Source organism: Carassius gibelio, chromosome B9 (genome assembly GCF_023724105.1).
Source record: "Carassius gibelio isolate Cgi1373 ecotype wild population from Czech Republic chromosome B9, carGib1.2-hapl.c, whole genome shotgun sequence".
NCBI lineage: Eukaryota > Metazoa > Chordata > Actinopteri > Cypriniformes > Cyprinidae > Carassius > Carassius gibelio.
The window spans coordinates 14,918,080-14,941,795 of record NC_068404.1 but is presented as its reverse complement, the minus strand read 5'-3'; the positions used below and the strand labels follow the sequence as shown (position 1 = coordinate 14,941,795).

The window sequence follows — 23,716 nt, the reverse complement described above, 5'->3', positions numbered from 1 at the left end:
AAATTCGGGTTGTTGTTAAGTGGGAGTGAAAGTTATTTCCACTGAGATTGATCATTATTGTATGACTGAGGGAAACAGTTGTGTGGGCCATCTCAAAAGAGTATTTTAGCCGACTCTTCAATGTTTTCATTAGCATTATGACCCACTGTAAATTTTGATATATGTTTTACTGCGCAGCCAACTCTTCTCTTTTAATCTATGTTCTCGTTGTCATGGGATAGATTAGCTAGTACGTCTTGTCCAATTGGCTTTTAAAGGCTGTATTGGACTTTAGGGATTGCACAGAGGCAGTGGGTATGGATGGAGCTGCTGTCCAGTTGCCAGGAGAGATTTGATAATATTTGACCAAAATTAATTTAAATATTAAACTTTTAAGGAGTGTTAATACATATTTCATACAAATATTATTTTTTAAACTCTAAGGTGAATAGTTTACAGTTATCATGCTGCTTGCAAAATATGATTTGCCGTTGAAGCAACAGATTTTAATAGTCCCATTAAATGCATGAGGGTGTGGAACAGGAGAACGATTTTTTTTTCTTTTGAGGGGGGAGTAATGAAGACCAAATGTCTACTCAAAAATCATTTATTAGATTTTTTTTTTTTAACCTTCATCCTACCGATTCACTTGGGTGGAAAGTTTTGCCCTGGGGAGCCCATGGCTGTCAGTTCCTCTTACCTCAGACAACCATCGCCATCGACGGTGTCGAACAGGAACAGTGGGACAAATTACCCGCACTGTGCCTAGGGGGCAGGTGGCTTTTAGGGGTCATTTTCTCAGGTCACATGTAGGAGATGTACATCTGTCACTGTGAAGGTAGCACTGGGGGACACACGGCTTGCCGTTCCCTGATGTGTAAATTGATTCAAATTGACAGACGGTGGTACCTTTTGCTTCGTTACTCCCTGTGCCCTTTTTAACCGGGGGACAGGATCACAAAGCAGGGTTTGTTAGGGTAATCTACGCCTTTGTCCACTTATCAACATGACGAATCATCAGCGTAGAGCTAGACGAGGTAGCCGTTTATTTGCCGTTTTATTCAACACTTGAATTAATTCCCCCATAGGACCTTTGCACATTATCATGTTGGGTTCAGGTTGCTGAGGACAACAGGAAAATATTTGCAAAGTAAAAAAAAAGTGTTAAATATGTGTGAAAATAGTCATCCTTTAAAAAAAAAAATTGTATTTAGCTCTGCTTCCCATATCTGTAAGCTCAAGGACAGATGTGAGGAGACCAGTATCAGAATTTATGTTTCACTGGTCTAAACAAACTTGTTATCTTCAGTTGACATTCACTTTCATTTGTAGTTCATCTTATCTTAAGAAAACATTCAGACGGCTCTAATTAGGAGTTTTTGTTGTGGCCAGTTACATATTTTTTGTAGCATTAGTGACTAACAGTAAAATATTTTTTTATTTTTTTTATTTTATTTTATGTTGTTTTTTTATTATGATTATTATATTTTATGTATTTTTTATAACCTTTTTTAGTTGATAATACCATTTGTCTATGTTTTACTATTACTTAAAGAGAATCAAATACATTCTGACTTATAAGGTGGTTACTCTTCTGAAGCCCTACTGGAGGCATTTTAATACATGTTTTAGAAACAACATACCTACATCACTGTATAACATCATATTATACACATTTGACATGTGACACATTTGACACATTTTGGTGATGCAGGGGAGTTTTTAGTTGTGGTTTATCACCATCATCAGCTGGCTTGTAGAGTGGCAATGTACTGTAAATGGCCTTTAAGGGACTGACCCATTTAAAATGCAAGTGTGTAGCTCAGCATGCAGCGTTGGTCAAAAATCATGGCTAGGGGTCAGATTTTCACGGTGGATGGCTGCGTGTTATTGGTAGATGGTGATCTGGGTTGTTGAGAAGAGCTGGCCAATCAGCTGAGGTCTGCTGAGTTATATAGTTTCACTACTGCAAAAGTTTGTCACAGGAAATTAACAAATAGGTGGAAGGGCTTGCCAAAAGTGGCTACAAATTGCAATTTGAGAAAAAGATGTTTGACATTGATAGATGCTTGACCGTGTGCAAGATTGAAACCTACCAACGACACGTGTGTGTGTGTCTGTGTGTGTGTGTTGGAATGGGATCATTTCATCCAGCGACTTTCACGAATATTCATGAGGCTCTGGTGATATCTGTAGTGTTATTCATCATAGAATAATTGCATAAATTGTATTCGGTGAGAGAACCCAAAATGCCCCACACATTTAATCTCAGATATTATACTGCTCCCTTGAACAACACTCTTGCTGGAATATCCACGGCAAAAAGCTTTTGCAACAATTTGTTTTTCTTATTTATATTGCAGCACTATCGCACACACACACACACTCACATACACACAAATCTCCATGTCAAACTCCCCTCCGGTTACACTAGTCAAAAAATTGAAAAAGAGGAAAGAACATACCAAACAATATTATCATAGAAACGTCTATCCATTTATATTTCCTAACTTTTTAAACATGCTGAGATGTGAAGTCTGCGCTCAGAAATGTAGATCCAAAAATGAACTCCACTAGCAGGGCATGCTTCTGTGCCAGCACGCATAAATTACATCACATACAAACCAGTTAATATTTCATATGGGAATGAAAAACCCCCCAGAACGATTATATGCCCTGGACCAATGCAAGCCTGTTGCAGAGATTACAATAGATAGTAAGGTCTGAATTCTGTTAGATGTGAAACAAAGGGTTCCCTGCAGTCAGTCTCTCAGAGGTGAAAGGTCAGCCCGGCACATCTGACATACTGCACATTAAGATGTGTGGGCCAGGGAGCCTTGAGGTACTATTTGCCACCTGGCAAAGATCAAGTTGTAGTGCTTTGTTTGTGTGTGCGCGTGTGAATGTGTGTTTTGAGGGCACCTAGATTTTTTTTGGTAAAATTCTGAGCAACAGAGTAAAATAATACCGTGCACTGTTTGCCTGTGCAGTCATTATTAAATGATGTATTGAGAAAGTGATGCTGGTGTATTTTTGATTTGATCTGAAACATTAGGAATTAAACATGTTGCTTTCTTTTGTCAAAAAGGGTTTGAACATTTCCAGAGAGCACTCCCACCTAGGTCAATAAATAATTCAGGCTTTTTGGAAGTAGGCCTTGCGTCCCCTTGAGAGGCTAGCGGGCTGCTGAAGCCGGAATGGCTTCATCATTTCTAACATTTACACGGGCATATTGTATGCCGTTAGACTGGAGCTCATCTTCTCTGAGGCAACTTTTCAGGTTTGAAGAATGGCTAGATTTTCAAAACGGCGCGAGGTGATTCCCCAAAGTGGGTTTTCTTGCAAATGAATGTGATATAAAATGTGTAAAAGTAGAATTAGTTACAGTTAGGAAGAAAAGGGAGAATACCTTTTTTACAAACACACACACACACACACACACACACACACACGGAGCAGTTAATATATTTATGTGTTAGGGTCTTATCAGAGACCAGCTACAGAGCTTTCTTTTTCCCTGATTTTCTGTTGAAGCAGTATTACCGATATGAGATTAAGTGTTTTTTTTCTCTCTCTCTCTCTCCTTTTCTGTTTTGCTCACTTTAACCAACCCAATATGTTTCTTCTAATATTTAAGCATAGTTCACCCAAAATAAAAATATTTGGTCATAGTTTGTTTCTGTGAAACATGAGAAAATAATGAATGGCCAAGCTTGTTTTTTTCTTCTTCTTCTTCATACAATAAAAGTGAAAAGGGACTGTTGTCAAGCTAAAAAAAAAAAAAAACAAAAAAAAAAAACACGTAGAACATTATATGGTTTTGAAAGAAATGTAAGAATTTTTTTTCACTTGCCAAGTCATAAGGATATGTATGTGAACCAGAAGTTCTTATTGATCAGTGAGTGATTAATTTATTCATTCATTCATTCATTCATTTTACCACAACCAAGATTAAATTGATGCATTTTGCCCAAAGTAAATATTTTCAGTGAAAAACAACTTATTTTATGGTCAGTTCCTCACTTTAAAATAATGTTTGGTTTCAAGTACTTCTTGCAGGATTTTTAAAGATTACTTGCATGTAGGTTTTATGTGGGGAATTTTTTTAGTTGTTTTTTTTTTTTGGCTCAGTCCCCATTTACTTCCATTTTATAGAAATGAGCAGCCTGGACATTCTGCTAGATATCTTGATTTGTGTTGAAAGACATGCAAATGTTGGGGAAAGCCTTAATTTAATATTAGCATTAGAAATATACATGTTAACAAGTCTGTGGTGTGTAAGAGTTTATAGATATTTATATTTTTAGACATATTTTTTGGAAACCCTAATACATATTTGAAGAATTCTTTATGAATAGAAAGCTGAAAAGAACAGCAGTTATTTGAAAAATAACAATCTTTTGTAACAATGCAAAAGGTTTTACTGTAAGCTTTGATTAATTTCATGTGCCTTTGATAAATACAAGTGTATAAAAATATCTATTAAAATACTCACTACAAAATTGAACAGTAGTGTACATGTAGTAGCACTGACATGTAGTTTGAAAGCGATGTGTAAAGCTCGTATTGTGGTTTGTTTCAATTAAGTTACAAAAGAATATGAAACTAAATTGTAGGGGTATGACACTCTGATATGACAACTTAGACATTAATCAGCTATAGATTCTCTTCTTCATTTGAAAGGAAGTTAAGCTTCCACGTGACACAGCCTCTCGGTCAGATGTTCACTTCTTTCTCAGTGCGGTCCATGGTAACACAAAATATTTGGTAAACAGGCAGAGGTCCCAAGAAAAATATGTGTGTCTGTGTGTATGTGTGTGTGTGTGAGGGCATGGTAGCTTGCATTAGCGGCCTGTATATCACATGCTTTGTGATACTCTATCTGATTTCAAATGAACTTTACAGTGACTCACAATCTCATCAGGTTGTTTACGCCAAAAAACCTGAATTATGCTGCTTAGATTGTTTAAGGGCTTAGTTCACTGGATCACGAATGGTAATTATGTAGAACATAAACAATCCATAAATGCAGATAAACAAATGAGATGAATTAATTATTTAATTACTATTATTTATTTTTTTAAACATTTTTTTTTTTTTTATGAAAAATACTTTGCTAATCACATGTATCCACCATATAGCTAAAGAAACCCTCTTTGACATGACTACAAAAACTGAAGTCCACTGCATGTTCAAAAGAGGTTCAGCTGCCATTTCGGTTAACGTCTGCTCAGCGCCCATCTCAAGGTGCTAAAGGCTGATTAAGTTCCTTCTATAAGCGGCTCTGGCTCAATTGCTGGGCCCCAGTGATCACACCTCTGAAAGTGGAACTTGCCTCCCTTACCAGGTCACACCTTATCCCCTCATGACTGATAAGAGCAGCACAAGGGCAGAGAAGAGCTTGTGTTAGCAAATATGTGACAAACAAAGCAGCAATAGTTTTTTTTTTTTTTTTTTGCCGCCAAGTCACCGTGACATTCGGTTTAACATGCAAGCATGTTCTATTTATCAGTTCATACTTGAAAGGTGTTAAGCAAAAAAAAAGGGAAGCAAATAAATTCTTAATTGTTCATTCATAATGCATTGAAATATTGTTTAAATGGAGCTCAAAGAGTTAACTGTCTTATAAGGCTCAGAAAACGAGAAGCCATCCATGGGAGAATGTGACCTACGGTCCTTCACCCTTGTTTAAATAACAGGTTTTGAGACCGTGGAGGTTTTTCTTGGCACCTGTTGAAGTCAAAACTCCCCAAAACAGACAGTTTCACAGGCTTTTGTATTTTAAGAAAACACGTATTTTTGGCCACTGTCTAGCTCTGGTTTCCATGGAACTCTGGGAGAAGGTCAGAAATCAGCTTTCTTTTAAGGTGACCATGCAAAGATCATGTTATTTATTGATATATTTATGTAGACATTTTTAACTGAAAGGTTTGAGCTGTATTGCATTTTTAAAGGCACGGTTGTATTACCCAACAGCTAAAATCAACAATGACAGGGCCAGCGCTGAAAGTTTATGAACATAATAGGGATAATTATACAGTAGAGTTGTGGTGAATGAAAAAGAACAATAAACATTCGGGTGTGAAATTAGAAACTCATATCTGTCTTATAGGGCAGTTATATGGTGCCTTTTACTGTGTATAGGTTTCAACACAAAACTACCTGATGCTTTCTTTTCTTTTTTTTTTTCTTTTTTTTTTAAGAAAACAGTGAGTTTAATGGTGATATCCATATGGCTTAAAATGAGAAATTGTCTTGTAAAACGAGAACCTAAAATTTGTAGACTATTACAGTGAATATAATTGCAATAATTTGATTAATATTTTACAGCACAATCCACTTTTTTTGATGGTTAGTCCTGATGGCCATTATCAAGAGGGATTTGGTCACAAATCAGCCTCATTGAGCTGGATACACTCTTAAAGTGACTGTCCAGGGTACAGTAACTCTAACACCAATAATTCTGCCTGTTTGTAAATGGCCTCGGCTAGCTTTATTAACCCAACACTTTGCCACTCCCTGCGTTAAATCATAGATGATTCCCTAACAAAGCAGCAAACCCTGGCTGTTCAGGAGTTAACGTGGGTCTTTCCTGTTCTGTGAAAGCCCTGCGGTCCTCAGCATTACGAATGATGTGGCTTTTGAGAGCCTTAACACAGTCGACGGAATGAATACGACTTCCGTTTTAGACGATAATATGATCCGCGTGTGCTCCCTGGAGGTGTCATCAAGGGGAAAGACGAATCCTCCTCGCTGAACAGAGGAAGTGAAGGGAACAATGGCCCCCTCAATATTTACTGGTTCTCCACTCTAAGCCTGCCTTATAATCGCCTGGGCCAAGGAGATGTTTATGGCTTCCCCCTGGACTATTTGTATGTATGCTTGTGTGTGTGTGTGTGTGTGTGTGTGTGTGTGTGTGAGAGAGAGAGAGAGAGAGAGAGAGAGAGAGAGAGAGAGAGAGAGAGAGAGAGAGAGAGCTTACCCAAAGGAGAGGTTACAGAGGCAGGCTGTAGCTTTAAGCTTTGCAGTACCTTTTGATTTCTGTAATCGGCATTCTAATTATCCACTTGAGCTAATTAGCACCTTGCTTCACCCCAGGTGTGTTACTGTAAACATCATCAAAGTAGCTCACTTTCGCACTCTTTGATGTTCCCCTAATCCAACACCTCCTCCCAGAACACCAAATCAGGGCATCTTCATGCCCTGCATGTTTTCCAGGGTAACCAAATAATGTTGTTGTTTTATAAATCATTATAAACGTATTTAAATTAGTGCTGCCAAATGATTAATCGTGATTAATCACATATAACATAAAAGTTTTTGCTTACATAATATATGTATGTGTATTCTGTATATACAAAAAAAAAATATATAGCCTCAATGCATAGTCACTTTGCATAAATGTAAATGTAAATATATATTTACTATGTGTATGTAGATACACACACATACAGTACTAATTTTGAAAATATTTACATGGCATTTATGTATAGACATTTATATATTTATATTCTTATATTTTATTATATATATATAATATTTTAGGTTTCTTAAAAATATTCTATTTTCAGTTCAGAAATAGTTAATAAGATACTTATAATTTGTCACACAACAACAAACAGGGAAACATGCACACCTATATTCATATAAATGTAGAATATTTAGATTTATAACACTAAGTATTTAATTATTAAATTATTTTAGTACATATAATTATATAATTATATTACATTCATAAATATATTTAAATTGTTATATTGTATAAGTTTGCATGTGAATATATCTTTTTTTAGATTTATTTTTTAGATTTTAAGATTTCTTATAGTTTTCATTTAATTTCAGTGTTTCATATGTATTTACATTTATTTGGTGCAATTTTATAAATGCTCAAGCCAATACGAGTCACTGATCAGCGTTGTTGTCAGCATTGTGGAAATTTTAGTTAATTCATTCAGCTCACGCCTCTATCTCTATTCTGACAATACATAAGGGCCAAATATGGGTCCCCGGTGCATCCCATGGGTCACTGAACTTTGATGGTAGTTATGGGGAAAGGGCATGGAAAAGGTTTTAGGGGAGTCAAAGATTGACCACATAAAGGGCTGAATCCTTCCCTTGTGTGCTACCTGCTGGGGAAGCTATTCAGGTGACCAAATTCCTCACACAAGTGTGTATGTGTGCATTAGGATGTGTGTGCGGAGGGGGTGCTGAACAGATGTGTTTTACTCCCTCATTAACATCAGAAAGAACTGCTCTGATTGAAGGTCCTGGACCAAGGGGGCTCAATTTCTCATTGGATGTGGACTGTCCCCATTCACTCACACACACTGACCTCTTTAAAAGGCTCCCACCTACACTGCCAGCTGGCAACTGGTTAGGTTTAGCTGTGGTCTCCACAGTCCACATCACAGATCTGTGCACATGAGCTCTCCGAACACCTCAGTCGCACACACCCATAAACATATGTTGGCAGGCGCACACAGGCACGCACTTGCCACAAATGGACTCGACTTCCCACTAGCGTTTCTGTGAGGTCAAACGATTTGTTTGAATCCATTTCGAAATGGGAAATAAGCTCTGAGATATTACATATCAGCTTCAACCAAAATTCTAAAACCTTTTTGGATTAAATATCTTGGAAATCCCTGATAACTATTAACTAGTTGAGAAAACGTCACCCGCAATCGGCAACAAAATACTTAAGCAGCAAGTCGCACGGCGATTCAGGTTTTGCCCGGCTCTTTTTCAAGTCAAAGGAATAAGGTTTACTGTAATCTGCACTGGCAGCGCCGTGTGTTATTATCGTGTCCTAATTAATCTTACAGGAGGTGTAATTCAACTTCAGATTAGGCCCGTACCTCACACAGATTAATTAATGTCTCTAATCAGCAACAGCAAAATTAATTTTGCCCTGATTATGCACGTTTGAATTTGCATGTGCTTAAAGCAGGCTTTTTATTTCATTATGATATTAAGCGCAGAATCTCACGCACACACACACATACAGAACAGGTTAGCTTGCCGTGAATGGACATGCACTAGTACACACAACTGGATGAGGGCATAATCTGTGTTATTCACTCGTGTTTTGGCACACAGAGCACACGGGGCACATGTACACACACGCTTGCGGCAGTAGCCAGGAGCTGTTAGCAGTAGAGTGTTATTGATGGGCTTTTGAGAGGGATGGAGAGAGAGATGCTAAAGAACAACGCAGCAGATGCACTGACAGTTGTTCACAGGCAACCTTGCGCATGTTTAATACCACCCCAGCTGATCCTGGGCCTGCTGAATACAGGAGAGCACAGCTTCCATATAACATGCATGAGTGTTTGACAAAGCCATCTTTGCTCCCACAGCAGCGTATATGTGTGGCCCATTTATACAGAAAGATATGGGGAGTAAAATGGCATTCAGCTTAGCTAGAGGTGGGTGAAATGGTGTGGTAATGCAGGGTCTTCTTAGAGATATTTCGGTGATATTTCAATTCAGACAGAAGTCACTTTCACACTTTTCTGTTGGTCAGTGTAACCAACCTAAACCAGTTCTGAAATCTGCGGTAAATCTTAAACCCTCACGCTAAATTCCCAGTTTTGTGGATTCATATTGAAATAGAACATTTGCAGAACAACGGTACATGTGACCGCACCTTTAGGCTTGAGTTATCATCTCTGAATCGAACGTATAACTGTCTATCCATAACTAAAGCATTTACCAACCCAAAGAATGTGAGTGATATTTAAATAATTATTATAGGCGAATGGTTTCCCATGCAGGCAGCACTTGTGAAAGTACAATTAGTGGTCATATGCTATGAACATTTGCCAAGACACACTGAAGAACGTCCAAAAAAGAAGTAGTTTTGAGAAGAAGGCTGGAAATCAAGCCATGTATTGCTAAATTCTCTGAGGGTTTCTTATGATAAGGTAGAGATAGTTTGCCTTTGTGGTGCCAGTGAATGAGTGCTTGTTTTCTTTCTTTTTTTCACAAATGAAGTGTACCATAAAATGGTGGACAGCAGAAAAAGGAAGTGTGGGAAGGTTGTGGGCAGGATGAAAGAATAGATAGATAGATAGGGCCACTCCTTACATGAATATTTCATTAGCAACCTGTCTGCTGGTCATGAGCCTTCATTTAAAGCCCCCCTTTGAGGTCTTATTTTTTGCTCCATCTGGACCTGTTAGCTTTCAGAAACCCAACAAGCACCTCTGGCAATGCCACTGAGGAGTCTTAGCAGAACCAAGCTGTTTCCTTTTAGTTTTGTCTTTTGTCTGATAGTAAACAGGTTTTATGGAAAGATCATTGCGTTCCATTAAATCAGCCTTAAATAAAAGTAACCAAAAGACTGGAATCAATTTTTTAGAAGTGGAGAAGTTGGAAGCTGTTTCAGACAGCTCAAAAGGACTTATATTAAAGGGGTCATATGATGTGATTTCAATTTGTCATTTATTTTTGGAATGTCACAAGCTCTTGGTGTATAAAGAAGATCTGTAAAGTTGCAAAGATTAAAGTCTCAAATCCAAAGATATTTTCTTTATAAAAGTTAAGACTTGTCAACGCCCCCTAAAACACCTCATTTTAATGCACCCCCACATGTCTACATCACTGTGTGGGAAGACTGCCCAAATGTTCATGCAAATAAAGAAGAGGTAACTTTTATTCTTGCTGTAGTATTGTTGTTTCCACTGCCATGTTGTGGAGATGCTGTGTGTTTCATTGTGAAAGCGAAACTACTTTCTTTGGCCATCCAAGAGAGGATAATATCCACTTTGTTATGCCTTTAGCTGATCCGTGCTGCTCACTGGGGAAATACATTAACTTTGTGTTGTGGATCGCTGGATCAGCTTTCACCGTGAACGAATCAGAGTCCAGCCCGGAGTCGTCACGTGGTTGCTGCATTCCCCCGGCCGCTCCTATGTCGAATCCGCTGGCCGCCACTCACTCAAGCCCACCATTTGTGACGCTGTGTGTTTTGTAGTGAAAGCGAAACTACTTGTAAGAAACAGCCTGTGAAAATGTTTCTTATATTTAAAGAATTTGCCACTGATGATTCAAATGCAAGTTTTGGGCAGTGTAGAGTAGCGCTCGTTTGTCATTTCTCCAATCACAAATGCAGACATGGTTTTATGTTTACGCCGAGCGATACACAATGCAGTGCGTAAAAAGACAGTATAAGTCATTATAATCAGTAATTATGACCTCACTGGATGCAAAAAATTGCTAGTTTTTAATGGGTTTTATTGGTTTTGTCTCGTCGTGCTGGTATACACGGCATTGCAGTATGGTAATGGGTGAAACATTTTTGTCACATGCTTGAGGTATTCAGCCAATCACAATGCACTGGATAACTGGCCATTCAGCATACACCATGCTTTTCAGAACGATATATATATATATATATATATATATATATATATATATATATATATATATATATATATATATATATATATATATATTTTATATATAAAAAAAATATATATATATTTTTTTTTATTATTATTATTATTATTATTTTATTTTTTTACTTTAAACCACATAAACACATTGCATTACACCAAATACACAAATTAATGTTTTTTTTTGCAACGTCATATTCCTTTAATGGCTTATCGTGAGATCCATTCTTGTGGATACATAAATATTACTTTAAATAATTACTTTAAAGGACACATAAATGAAACATAAATAATACAAAAAAAACACATAAATCTTCCACAGAAGAAAGTCATACAAGTTTGGAACATTGTGAGGTTGAGTAAATCATGACAAAATGTTCACATTTTAAATGAACTATGACTTTATAATAATAATAAAAAAATAATTAATTAATAAAAAAAAAATGTTATTTTGAGATATTCGGTAAGTGCTCTGCAGTCTTACAAGAGACAAAAAAAAAAAAAAAAGAACAATGTTAGGTGTCTCATTGTTTTTTTTTCTCAGAGAGAGATCCTGGTGTTGTTTTGCGCGTGAAACTGTTTGAACAGCTAGTGACCGATGGGCCAATCACATGCTGAGAGCCACCGAGCATCTGCCGGGAGATTTGCATATTAATTGACCCATATTAACTTCCAAAAAAATTGATAGACTCTGAACTTGGCCAACAAATTCATCTGCCCGCGCTTCTAAGCCCTCACCTGCCGATTTTATGGTAGAGTATCACGGTACAAAGACGTTGTGCTCAAAGGAAAGAAAACCTAAAATTGCAGGTTTTGTTAGCGTGTGTAATTTGCGTCATCTCTTTTCAGCTCTCTCGCCCCGAGGCGGTTTGGGCTTTTTGTGGTTGTTCTTTTCTCCCAGAGTGCAACCTGACTGATAGTTCGCCTGAGATAGAGGTTGACTTCTTTATCTTCCTCTGCACAGCATATTGTGTTCTCCTCTCCTCCTGTCTTTTCTCCTCCTCAGGGTAGCCCAGTGAGCTATTGTGTGTCTCCAGCTCTATGAACTTACACACACACACACACACGCACACACACACACAGGCACTCTGAGGCTGGTAGAGGCCCAGAACAGTTGTCGAGAGAGAGAGGGGTAACATGTGCATGGGGTGGGCACAGATGGTGGGTCTGCGTGGGGGAGGAAGGGGGAAAGGTGGGCCGTCTGGCGGCATGAGCAAGCCTCAGAGAGCTCTCTCTCTCTCTTTCTCTCGCTTCCTCTCCTCCCCTTCTCTCCTTCTTGCCTGTTGCGTTGGGTCCTATAGTAGACAAATGGGAGTTTAATTCAATTAGGGCCAGGCTACTGTTGCCGTTTCACGGCAGGGTCTGTGGAGCACCGCCACCCATTTACAGATGGGTGCACGCTAGATAAGTGCACGCACACACATGCTGTCTCTCTCTCGCTCTCCTTTTTTCACACTCACAAATATTGGCAAGTACTGAAATACTTAAATACAAGGAAACAAAGCCCATCACAGTACACACACAGACACACACACCCTCTCCAGGTTTGCAGTAATGGTTCACGCATTGCTGAGTTTTCACTGAAGATCATGGCGGCACAAAAGCGGCCCCTCTCTTCCTGGGCCTTTTGTTCACCCAGCACCAGTGTGACCTCTCTGGCTGCCTGGCCTTAAAACAAACACGGAGAGCCTCCTCTCCCATCACACACACCGTAAACAAGAGCACTTTCACCAGCCGTTATCTACATTCTAACCCCACAAGAAAAAATAGACCCAATCCAGACGCTATCCGTCAGGTTCAAGGCCTTCGCTGATATAAACAGCCTTGTGTGGGAGTCACAGAATCATTGTTGAAAAGTGTGGATGTTATGTACAGAACTAATTTGAAAGGCCCTATCATCATCAGAATTACAGTTTTGTTTTTTTGTTCTATTGCCTGTGTGTTAGCTTTAAGGCTATTTATAATAATCTTGATGAGTTTGACAAGTTTCACTTACAGCAGTGTATAGTAGATATATGCATCTGCATTTTTTTCCTTTCTTTTCCTTCTCAGAAAATGTACCAAAAATACTGATAACTCATCCTGCACAGTTTTATCTTTTTTTTTCTTCTCAATGGAATGTGCTTCCTCTGCCAAAACTTCCTTTATAAAAGGGCACTTTGACACAGTTTTCTGAGATTGCTTAAATCTGTATATAGCAGTGTGTCTTCTTATGTCCAGCAGGTGAAAATCATAATTTCGTGTCAGATTACTATACATTTGATTTTTTTTTTTTTTTATATAAAAATCTGATAATACATTATTTACCCATTTATTGTTTATCAAACAGCTTCTTCAGCATATACATTACCTCTGAGCACTTTTCTGTGGCATGAAACAGGTAAATGTTTGCCCTCCCAGTCCTCTTTGCGCATGAATGGAAGATGGCTGATTTGATTTACATGGATCATTTCCAGGCTATAGCCACTAGGCAGCGACCTCCTTTCAACTGTTTGAAGCCTTACCTAGTCGCCCCTCCCCCACTGCTCGCTCAGGTGATGCGCACCGCACAGGAGAGAGTGAGAGAGAGAGAGAGAGAGAACTGAGCAGTTATTTTCCACCGTCTGTTCCACCGGGTTTCATTACTGTGGCAGAGAGGCACCTGGGAAAGACCTGCGGCAGGCTGTCTGATTCTCGACATGGATGTGGAATACGCACTCACCTTTCTGTTTCGGCCGCTAGGAATAGACGGAAAGGAGATGAAAGGAAGGGGAAAAGATGGATAGCTGGTGGATTACCTGTGATCAGGGAATGTTGAAAAGGTGTGTGAGCCAGCGGAGGTGTCGTTCAGTCCAGATGGATGCAATTGTTGAGCGTATGGCGTTACAGAAACCTTTTCTGTCTGAAATAACTGAAAGCTTGAATCATCTTTCGCCACGTTCCAGTGAAATGGCTGCAGTGGACAGAGTGGCTTTGGGTTTGCAGGTGTGTCTGCAGTTTTCCCCCGAACACTGGGAACACACTCCGCATATAAGATGAGAGGATTGTAAGAGATTGTGACAGAGCACACACATACCTGTCTAAACAGCTAAACTGCTCAGAAGAACATGTGTATGTGTGCACGCACAACTCCAGGCTATGGAATGTGTGAACCTCTCCCAGTTATTAGAGAGGGTTTTAGTTCTTCCAAACTGGACTGACACAAGGTATTGTTTCTGTAATAATGTTAATTGTTTGTTTGCTAATGTGTTACACATTTAAAAGCTTCTTCCCATCTAGCTTGTTGTGCAGTTCTAGGTAAGGATGACTTTCAGTACCATCTTGAAGTGCATCATGCCTTATTCTCAAAGGACAGCTACCATAATGATAGGTGGAGTTGCTTGAGAATACGAAACAGCACAGAGAGAGAGAGAGAGAGAGAGAGGGAGGGGAGTAAGGAGAAGTCAGGGCGAGAGAGAGAGAAGAGAGGTGGCCTCTTTGTCTCTAGGGTGAGCACAATGGACCGTTCACTGCAGGAATTACACGGCAGGACAGCTGCCAGAATGACATACTGAAATGGCAGCCAATAGAATAGAAATGGGGGCAGATCTACATCGTAAAGTGTATTTGATTGGTATAGATATAAAACAAAGTTACACTTTTATGTGTTACACATATATACCAGAAGTATTGGTGTGATTTAATCATACTTTTAAAAATACTTTGCAGTTTACTATAAAAATAAAAATTGAAAACTTAAAAATTAGAACCTGCGGGAGTTAGGATTAGGATTTAGCATTTCACTTTTTGATTAGATGGATGAAAGCAAATATATCATAATAATGAAAACATTTATAATGTGGTATTTTTTTACCTTTTACTCTCTCGCACACAAAACTGAACATTGAACATTTTAAAACCAAGTTATACCCTGCAGAACCTTCCCAATTTCAATTCAATTACAGATGAAAATGGCATTTTATGATCTGAAAATCCTAAAAATGTGACAAGTTGATGACAAGTTAAATGGATGAAAACAAAGATCTTATATGAATAAAAACTTTATACTGTTATTTTTTAATATTTTAAATCAGTGTTTCAACTTGCAGGAGTTCAAGTGTTTAATCAATTTGTATGTTAAATACAGATGAAGAATTTTACAAATTACATAAAATCTCAAAAATTACATAAAATCAAACATTTTACGAACTGAAAATACTACAAATGTGGGTTAAAAGAAGTTAGAAGGATGGAAACAAAGATCTTTTAATCTTAAAATCATTTATGCGCCTTTTTTATTTATTTTTATTTATTTATTTTTTTTTGTAAAAAAAAGTGCACAAAGCTATACAATATCTTGGTCAAATCTGTCAGACCCATGTGACCTTAGAGGCAGATCATTTGATGGATTGCTCTGAGTGCCCATCACTTGCTTTTCTATCACTCTCTCTCCCACACACACACACACAAAGGCAAAGTATCTGCTTGACAGAATTCAAAACATGCATGTTCCTTTTTCCAAAATGGTTTTCAAAGCTCAGCATTTTCTATTTCTATTTGTGTCGAGAGAATCTATGCAATTACAGTAAAATTAGAGCATACTTCCAGAACGAACCATACTGACTTTCTGTAAAAAAAAATCTCAAGCATCCACTCAAGTATTCAAGCTATGCCACTCAGAATGTGGATGCCTAGCATATTCTGTCGAAAAACACAAAACACAAGAACAGGAAAATGTGATGTAAAGAGTTTAGTGTTTTGTGTGGGCTTGAAGTCAAACCACTCAGCAGTTCACTATTATTAATATTCAGTCCTGACCTCTGTATTCATCCTCTTGATTCTTTTCCCAGTCCTCCCACTTCTTTCTTTTTCTTCAGAACACTCCCACCATTCAAACTCTGAATGATTGGCCTCAGCTTTTTAGCTCCGATACCAAAATTCAGGGCTGCCTTACGTACCTGCGCAAGACATAGTGAAGTGCACTTACTATGGGCTTAAAGATGGAATAGATGGCTGTGTGATAGCGAAAAAGGAAGCGATGTGGGAGGAGGAGGGAACAGAGGAGAGAAAAAGGCGAGATAAAGTTGCTTTACGTCCAAGGTATACTCGGACCACACAAAGAGCCTCTAATGTCTTACTTTCAACCACTCCCTTTATGTCTCTCTTTTGCTTTCTCTCTCTCGCCTTCTCCTTTTCATTCAAGGAGGGGGGGTCTTCACCCTCGGCCTGAAGTCGCTCCTAAATAATCCCGCTGGTCACACCTCTTAGTTAGAAAGCTTTTTGTCCCACGCCCCTCACCCCCGCCATACCACCTCACCCCACTCTTTGGTATTCAGCCCGGGTCAGTGCATTTCGACCATCCCTTGTACCCGAGATGGTTCCCCTTTTAATTTGCACCTGTTGAGCAGTTGTCCGGGGGAGCAAATGCAGCCCCACAGATCAGACAAAGATCATATTATGATCAGATACGTGCGGCTAATCTTCACGTCCTCTGCTGGGATCCGCCAAAGGGAAGCCGTCAGCCTTTTTTTCATGGGAACCTGTGAAAAAAAAGACGTCATTGGTATTTTTTTTTTTTTAAGTGAATGGGCTCCAAAGGAGAGATTAGGGGTAGTTAAGGTACGAAGGAGGGAATGGAGCACTCCACAGCCCAGACGAGTCCATTTGACGCCAACGAACTGGGAAATAGAGCACGGATGGAAAGTAAAGTTTGTTGTTTTTCAAAACTCTGTGTTCGGGAGAGGAAGAAAATAGTCCTGAAATCAGCAATTAGGTTTTAAATCCAACCATTAGAGAAACTTCCCACTAGTTCTCACTGCTTTGGCAGCGTGCCTCTAAGATAAGGTGCTCTGAGAGCCTGGGGAGATGCTGTATTAGGCAAGAAAAGAACTTCAAATGATCCTGAACGTTAAACTGCCGTTCCCATGATGTAAGCTTCAAAGTTTATTAGACCGTCACCACCTCTAACCACCAGAGATGTACAGGTTTTTGGTTTGCTTTATCGTTGTGCCCTCTTGTTGTATACCAAACAGCAGTCTGGTCTTGTGAGGTTTCCATTATCTTGACACTACAAATTGTTATTTTTTACTGTTGTCATTCCTACATATATATAAAAGGTTATCAACATCTGTTTTTTACTTTTTGCCATTTACATTTTACATTTGGCCTACAAAAACTCTACTCAAACTCAAACTCAAACTCTTGAGATTAACGTAAACTGAAACAATAACACCTGGACTATATTCTGTCCTCAGTGCTGAGTTATGAAAACGTGGCGGATGCCGGGTCAGGGTCCGATGAAGAGGACAGACTCCTGGGTTCTGAGGGCGAAGGCAGTCCAGCAGGTGTGCCGAGTCTGGAGGCCTCACCCCGGGTAGCCCATGCCCTACTCTCCTGCCGGGGGGATGAAGAAAATGAAAGCCAGGATGGGGCAGGAGCCCATGTCTGGCGCCACGGAGACCTGAATGGTTCAGGTAAGAGTGAATGCTGAGAATTCTTTTTTTTTTCATCAACCTTGCCGTTTTCGTATCACCATTACAGAGCAGCTTTAGTTATTAGGCCAACACCTAGCAGCTGTTTGGCACTTTTGATGTAATGGCAACTTTTAGACTGTTAGCTTACATTTCTACTTCGGTTTCTTACTTTTGTAAAGTAAAGTAGGTTACACCTAATCTTCAGTGCCTCATCATTGTCTCCACACCCCGTTCTTCTGGCTTCGTTTTGACTCACCCACCCAAAACCAAAAGCAATCAAGATCACGGACAAGACCCAAGCTAGTGAGGCTTTAAAGACAAATTCTCTTAATTAGGATCGCAGAGCTATCATTTAGCATGAGCGTTCCCTGCTGAAGACTCATTAAAGGCCTTAAATGAAATTTTTAGCATTATGATGGCCATTTACATACATAATAGTCCCACAATTCCCTGGGCCTGGCTGACAGTTACAGAGTGAAGGAAGAACTCATGCGAGTCGCCCGGTTTGAAAAAAAAATAAAAAAAGAAAGAAAAAACCCCGACCCCCAGCAATCAGTTTCAGCTAATGACTAAACCATATGCATCACTTAACTTCAGAGAGTGTCACAGTCTCAGAACTAAACAGGGTCTTCAGGGATGTGTCATTCGCTTGAACAGTGTTTTGTTTAGTTGATGTTCACACCATGATATGCTAGATTAATGAACGTCATCTGAGTTTATTTGAAGGCCACACCTCCGGCAGTGTATCATTTTGTTTAGTTTTTTTCCGTGATTAAATATGAAGGTATGCTTGCTGAAAAAAAAAGAAAAAAAATTGTGGTACATGCTAGTAAAAGCAACATCTTAAAAGAGGTTGCATGAATCATCTTGTGTGGTTCTTCCTCTTTTTATCCGTGCTCTGTGGTTGCTAGAGAAGATGCACCTCAAGTCCCCTGTATATGTTTTGCTGAGACAGTGGGGTTGTAAAGATGACCTTTGGAAGTGCTTCTAATTTGCACTTTTCTGATTTATAAAAAAGCAATATATTTTTAAAATAACATTTCCGTTGCTAATTCGTTCTACTTTCAGTGTTGTAATTTGATTGAAAATCTTTTATTTATTGTCGTAAAAACAGTAATATTTTACAAAATAACTTTTCTATTGTAATATGTTTGAACACGTAATTGGATGACAGTGAGGACAAAATATGAATTTTCAGTCATTACTCTAGTCTTCAGGACCCTTCAGAAATCATTCTAATATGGTTATTTGGAGCTCAAGAAATATTTCATATCATTGTCGATGTTGAAAATACCTTAATATTTTGGAGGCAATCATGATACATTTCGTTTTTATTTCTTAGGATTCTTTAATAGAACCTTCAAAAGTAAAGCTGAACTATAAATATTTTATGGCATTGTAAATTGTAAATTGTAAATTGTAAAATGCCATTGTAAATTGTAAATCTTGTCACTTTTAATCAGTTGCACTTTCTTTCTGAATCCAAGTATAAATATCTTTCTTTCTTTCACAAAATGTATGTTAAGTATAACTAGTATTAAATAAATAAAGTATCAGCACTTGAACTGTAGCTCCAGTATTTGCAAGCATACTTTCAGGCTCATTTAATATTAGTCCACGTTAAACTGAATATTGAAACTAAATATAATTTAATTGTACACCTAAATAAATATGGAACTTTTGTGTTGCAGTGGTTAAATTCACACCGTTACCTCAGGGAGCCTGCAGCTACCACAAGCAGAACTGAGACTCTAATGTAGTTGCCATTTTGTCACTCGAGGAAACTGTATTTCACTGTCATTCATAAACAGTTCATTAATTTACTCGCAATTATTCTCTTATACCCTATTTGGTCCCTTCAATAGGGTTTTTAGGGTGCCACACATGACGTTCGGTCCTTCAAATGACCTTAAAATATCCCCATGCTAATACAGCTAATCGCTAACCCTCCTAAAGAAGTTTTAAGCCAATGTACCTCAAAGGAAAGCACAATGCTAAGAACTATTTTCACCGGCTCCAGGCCTTGCACTTTTATCTGCACAGCACAGGAGACAGTTTCATCAGGAAGGGGTTTCGGGAAGGCAAGCCCCCATTAGCAAACGCCTTGTTTCTTTAAAACTTTTTTCAATGAAACACGTCCAAGTCTATTAAAGCTTTTGATGCTCAAAACATCCCTTCAAGAAGCATTGCCCTCACAATGATTTCAAACTCTGCTTTGAAAGACATCTCTTAAATGTGGTGAAAAGTGAGAGAATTCATTGACTTTCAGAAGCTCTCTCGGTTGTCATACTTAGATAATGAGGAAGGAAGTGGAAGGCAGTTTTGAAATTAAACAGTACTAATGCATTGGAAGCGCGTGTGTGTGTATGTGTGTGTCAGGAGTCTTGAGTACCTTTGTTTTCTCCCAGCGCTGTGGTGTAAGAGGTGCTGTATATCCTCCTTTTGAGGGGGAAGCTTATGATACTTGTGACTGCCGGTATGAAGTCACATGAGGGGGAGGAGGAGGAACAAACACAATAGCTGCAGTATATGAGCAAACTCCTCTCAGACCACCCTCCTCTCCTCCCTAAATACCTTGACATGATTTCCAAAGCCCCGCTTACAGAGAAATATATCATTCTCTGAGCTGCTGTCAACGTGTTTGAGATATAACTCTTCCTGATATATAGGGTGTTCTCTATCATTGTTTTTTTTTTTTTTTTTTTTTTTTTGATTTGCTGTCACGTCTTATCTCCTTTAATTACAACTGAACATACATTAAACATGTTAATTAAAAGTGAACTGCTAATGGCAGACGATTTGCTGCTGAATTGTTATTGTTCTAGTTATGATGATCATTAAATAAAGTATTATCTCTTATTACAGAGGAGCGAAAAGCGGAGTACAGCTCCATGAGCCCTGACATCTCTCTCCACGGAATTGGAAATGGTACAGGTGAGATAACTTCACAATTTATTGAAAAATGCATGCAAAGATACATAATAAATAACTGTATTTAAAGAGCTGGGTCAATGCAGTAAACAAGAAACCAAATCTTGACCATATTCATTATGAAATGTTTCCTATGGAAAAGCTATATGTAAATGCATGCTTGGCACACATGTGAGATAATGTGTGTTTATGGGAGATGGAAAGTAAACGTTTTTAAGTTGAGCGCGAGTGCATGGCAAATCACATTTTGCAGCCAAATTGAGTTTAAGGGCAAAATCAAATTTGTCCAGTCCATGTACTTTCAAATTGATTACAAGGAAACAATAACATTTTCATTTGCTTACCCCATTTCCAGTCATCTGCAGAAAAAGTATGATTTAGAATAATTTTGGTCATTTTATTAGTTATCTACCCACATTCCCTCTTTTTTATATAAATAAATATATATATATAAATGTTTATTTTTTTGTAAGGCGCAGCTGTCTATTCATGCTGTCAGTATCTTTAAGTAGTTCTCCATAAGGCATCCAAAAACCTATTGTTTACTAAAATCACGTTTAAAATCTTGTTCTGTGCAATTACACATAACACATGATCTATAATTAGATTATTGGGTCCAATTTTATGTATTTGATGAGCAATACAAAGTGAGATCAGTTACCCTGGCACGCCTAATTGCCATATAACTCAATTACCCATAATGCTGGAAATGTTTAAAGCCTTTTCAAACATGCAAGAGGATGCTTAAAGAGTGCTTGATGATCAAGCTGGCTCCTATTAGTCTTTGAAGTGGCCATTATGTTGTAACTTAAATAAATACTTCCACCTTGAAAGGCCTTCTAATGGTTTGGTCTCCACTACATCACACTTAAAGTGGCCAGTGTCCTAATGTTCAGCTTGGTCCTTTCCAGTGACACTGAGCATCAACCACTGGATTCATTTGTGCTTTTGCTGCCCACTTCCTCTGTGCAGTTAAGGGTATTGATGCCTCTTCAGAGCTGGAAAGCTTCTTTGCCAAGAGGAAACTGGATGACAGTGAGGGACATGCAGCGAGCATTGCCGAATACCTGCAGGATACCGTTATTATTTACCCAGAGGACCCAGAGGAGGGTACACGACTCGGCACACCAGAGGCCAATGGACAAGATGAAAATGAAAATGGTAGGCATTAAACTATACATATATGTATAATAAATAGGATCTAACTCGTTAAGCACCAAATGCAATTATAAAGTATTTATATACTTTTATTATCTTATATTCTCAAAGGGACAAAAAAATATATATTTTTAATAAAAATGTATGCAAAAATCTCTTTGTGGTCTGTAAAAAAATATTTTTATTTTTATTTTATTTTTGCAAATGAGGTTGTATGGACAAAATGCATATATTTAGTTTGTAAAATATTTTTTCTAATGTTATTTGAATGATATAAATGAATAGCATGTTTTGCTTTTTCCCTTAACTGAATGCAGTGCTTTACTTATCGTTCTCCAAAGCCTCATATGGCAACTGTTTTTCCCACATATGCTGTGTTTTTCTTTTCTTCAATCCCCCCCTCCTTCACTCTGTTCACTCCATTCAATTTTGCCCAGATCTGGCACTGAGGACACCAGATGCCTTTGCCCAACTGTTGACCTGCCCCTACTGTGACCGGGGCTACAAGCGGCTGACATCCCTAAAGGAGCACATCAAGTACAGACATGAGAAAAACGATGAGAGCTTCCCCTGTCCCCTGTGCAGTGACACCTTCGCCTACCGCACGCAGCTAGAGCGCCATATGGCCACACATAAGCCTGCCAGAGAACAGGTGAGACGAGACCCACCTCAGTCTGTACCCACACCCATTACTTCCTCATGCTTTTTAGTTTGGTTTCATTGTGAAAGATGCTGCATCTCGCATTCTAAGCCTGTATACTTGTCAGAGGAGAACATGTTTCAGCCTGTTGATAGCTCCAGCATTGAACAAGCTCCTCCGGAAGCTCCTTAATACTTGAATCCTTCACACCGGAGCCACAGCTGTGCAGTGTCATACTCCCCTGAGTGTCCGCCCACAGCCAGCCATGTGTGGGCTGTTCTAGCACATTGAGTCCTATAGGCCTGCCGACTTCTCGCATCAGCTGTTGGAAAGGAGTCAACTCAAAAGATGCAGGGAAAGCTGATGTTATTTCTGCCTTTTAGGCTGGTCTCAACATAAGCATGCAGTGAAAAATGCAGCGATATGGAATTATTTGAAAAGGAAACTCTATATTGCTTTATTACTGTCTGTTTTTGATGTGGTAAAAGGGCTTTCAGTTGTTTGATAGGATTATAGCAGGATATCCCGCATCTAGGCTTTCAACTTTGAACCTTAATCAGACTTGGGCATGTTGGAAAAGAATTCGGAATACTTGCCTTGCATGCTCATCTTACTGGCTGAATCACACTCACACATATGCACACACGCATACACACATATGTGCACCTCTTTAGACTGAATTAAACACGACCAGATGGCTTTTTCCCGGTGATCTAGAGTATCCTAATCCTTAAATGACTTTAAGGGCCCTATCTTGCACCCAGCGCAATTGACTTTGTACACCGACGCATGTGTCATTCCTATTTTGCACCCGCGCAAAGCGCGCTTTTTCCTCCACAGAAGCACGTCGCTAAACTAGTGAATGAACTTGCGCTCCCTGGGCGGTTCAGCGCAAAAAAGGAGGCGTGTTCCGGCGCAAACAATCCCTAGTGCTATTTTGCTGTTCCATTATACAATTGCGCCACTGACCAGAAAAAACCTAGTCTAAAGTCAGTGGCGCGTTGCGCGTTGTTCATTATGCTATTTTAAGGGCGCATGCTTGACCATAATGTATAGCGTGCACAACGCGCATATACTTTGCTCATGTAATCTACACAGATGCAACAGTTATTTTTGCAAATCATAAATTGTTACACTAAAAAAAAATATTAACACATGAGATGACGGAAATCATTGTG

The 23,716-nt window shown here is 38.8% G+C and overlaps 1 protein-coding gene across 2 annotated transcripts in view; it reads left to right on the top strand.

The window, feature by feature from the left end:
• The window catches only part of zeb2a (zinc finger E-box binding homeobox 2a), a 48,943-nt gene that overhangs the window by 17,424 nt on the left and 7,803 nt on the right, over positions 1-23,716 (top strand). For both annotated transcript variants that reach the window (XM_052564832.1, XM_052564833.1), the window contains exons 2-5: positions 17,591-17,809; positions 20,675-20,743; positions 21,713-21,901; positions 22,336-22,550. In XM_052564832.1, coding sequence (XP_052420792.1) covers positions 17,591-17,809; positions 20,675-20,743; positions 21,713-21,901; positions 22,336-22,550 — 692 coding nt within the window. The remainder of the gene's footprint in view (positions 1-17,590; positions 17,810-20,674; positions 20,744-21,712; positions 21,902-22,335; positions 22,551-23,716) is intronic.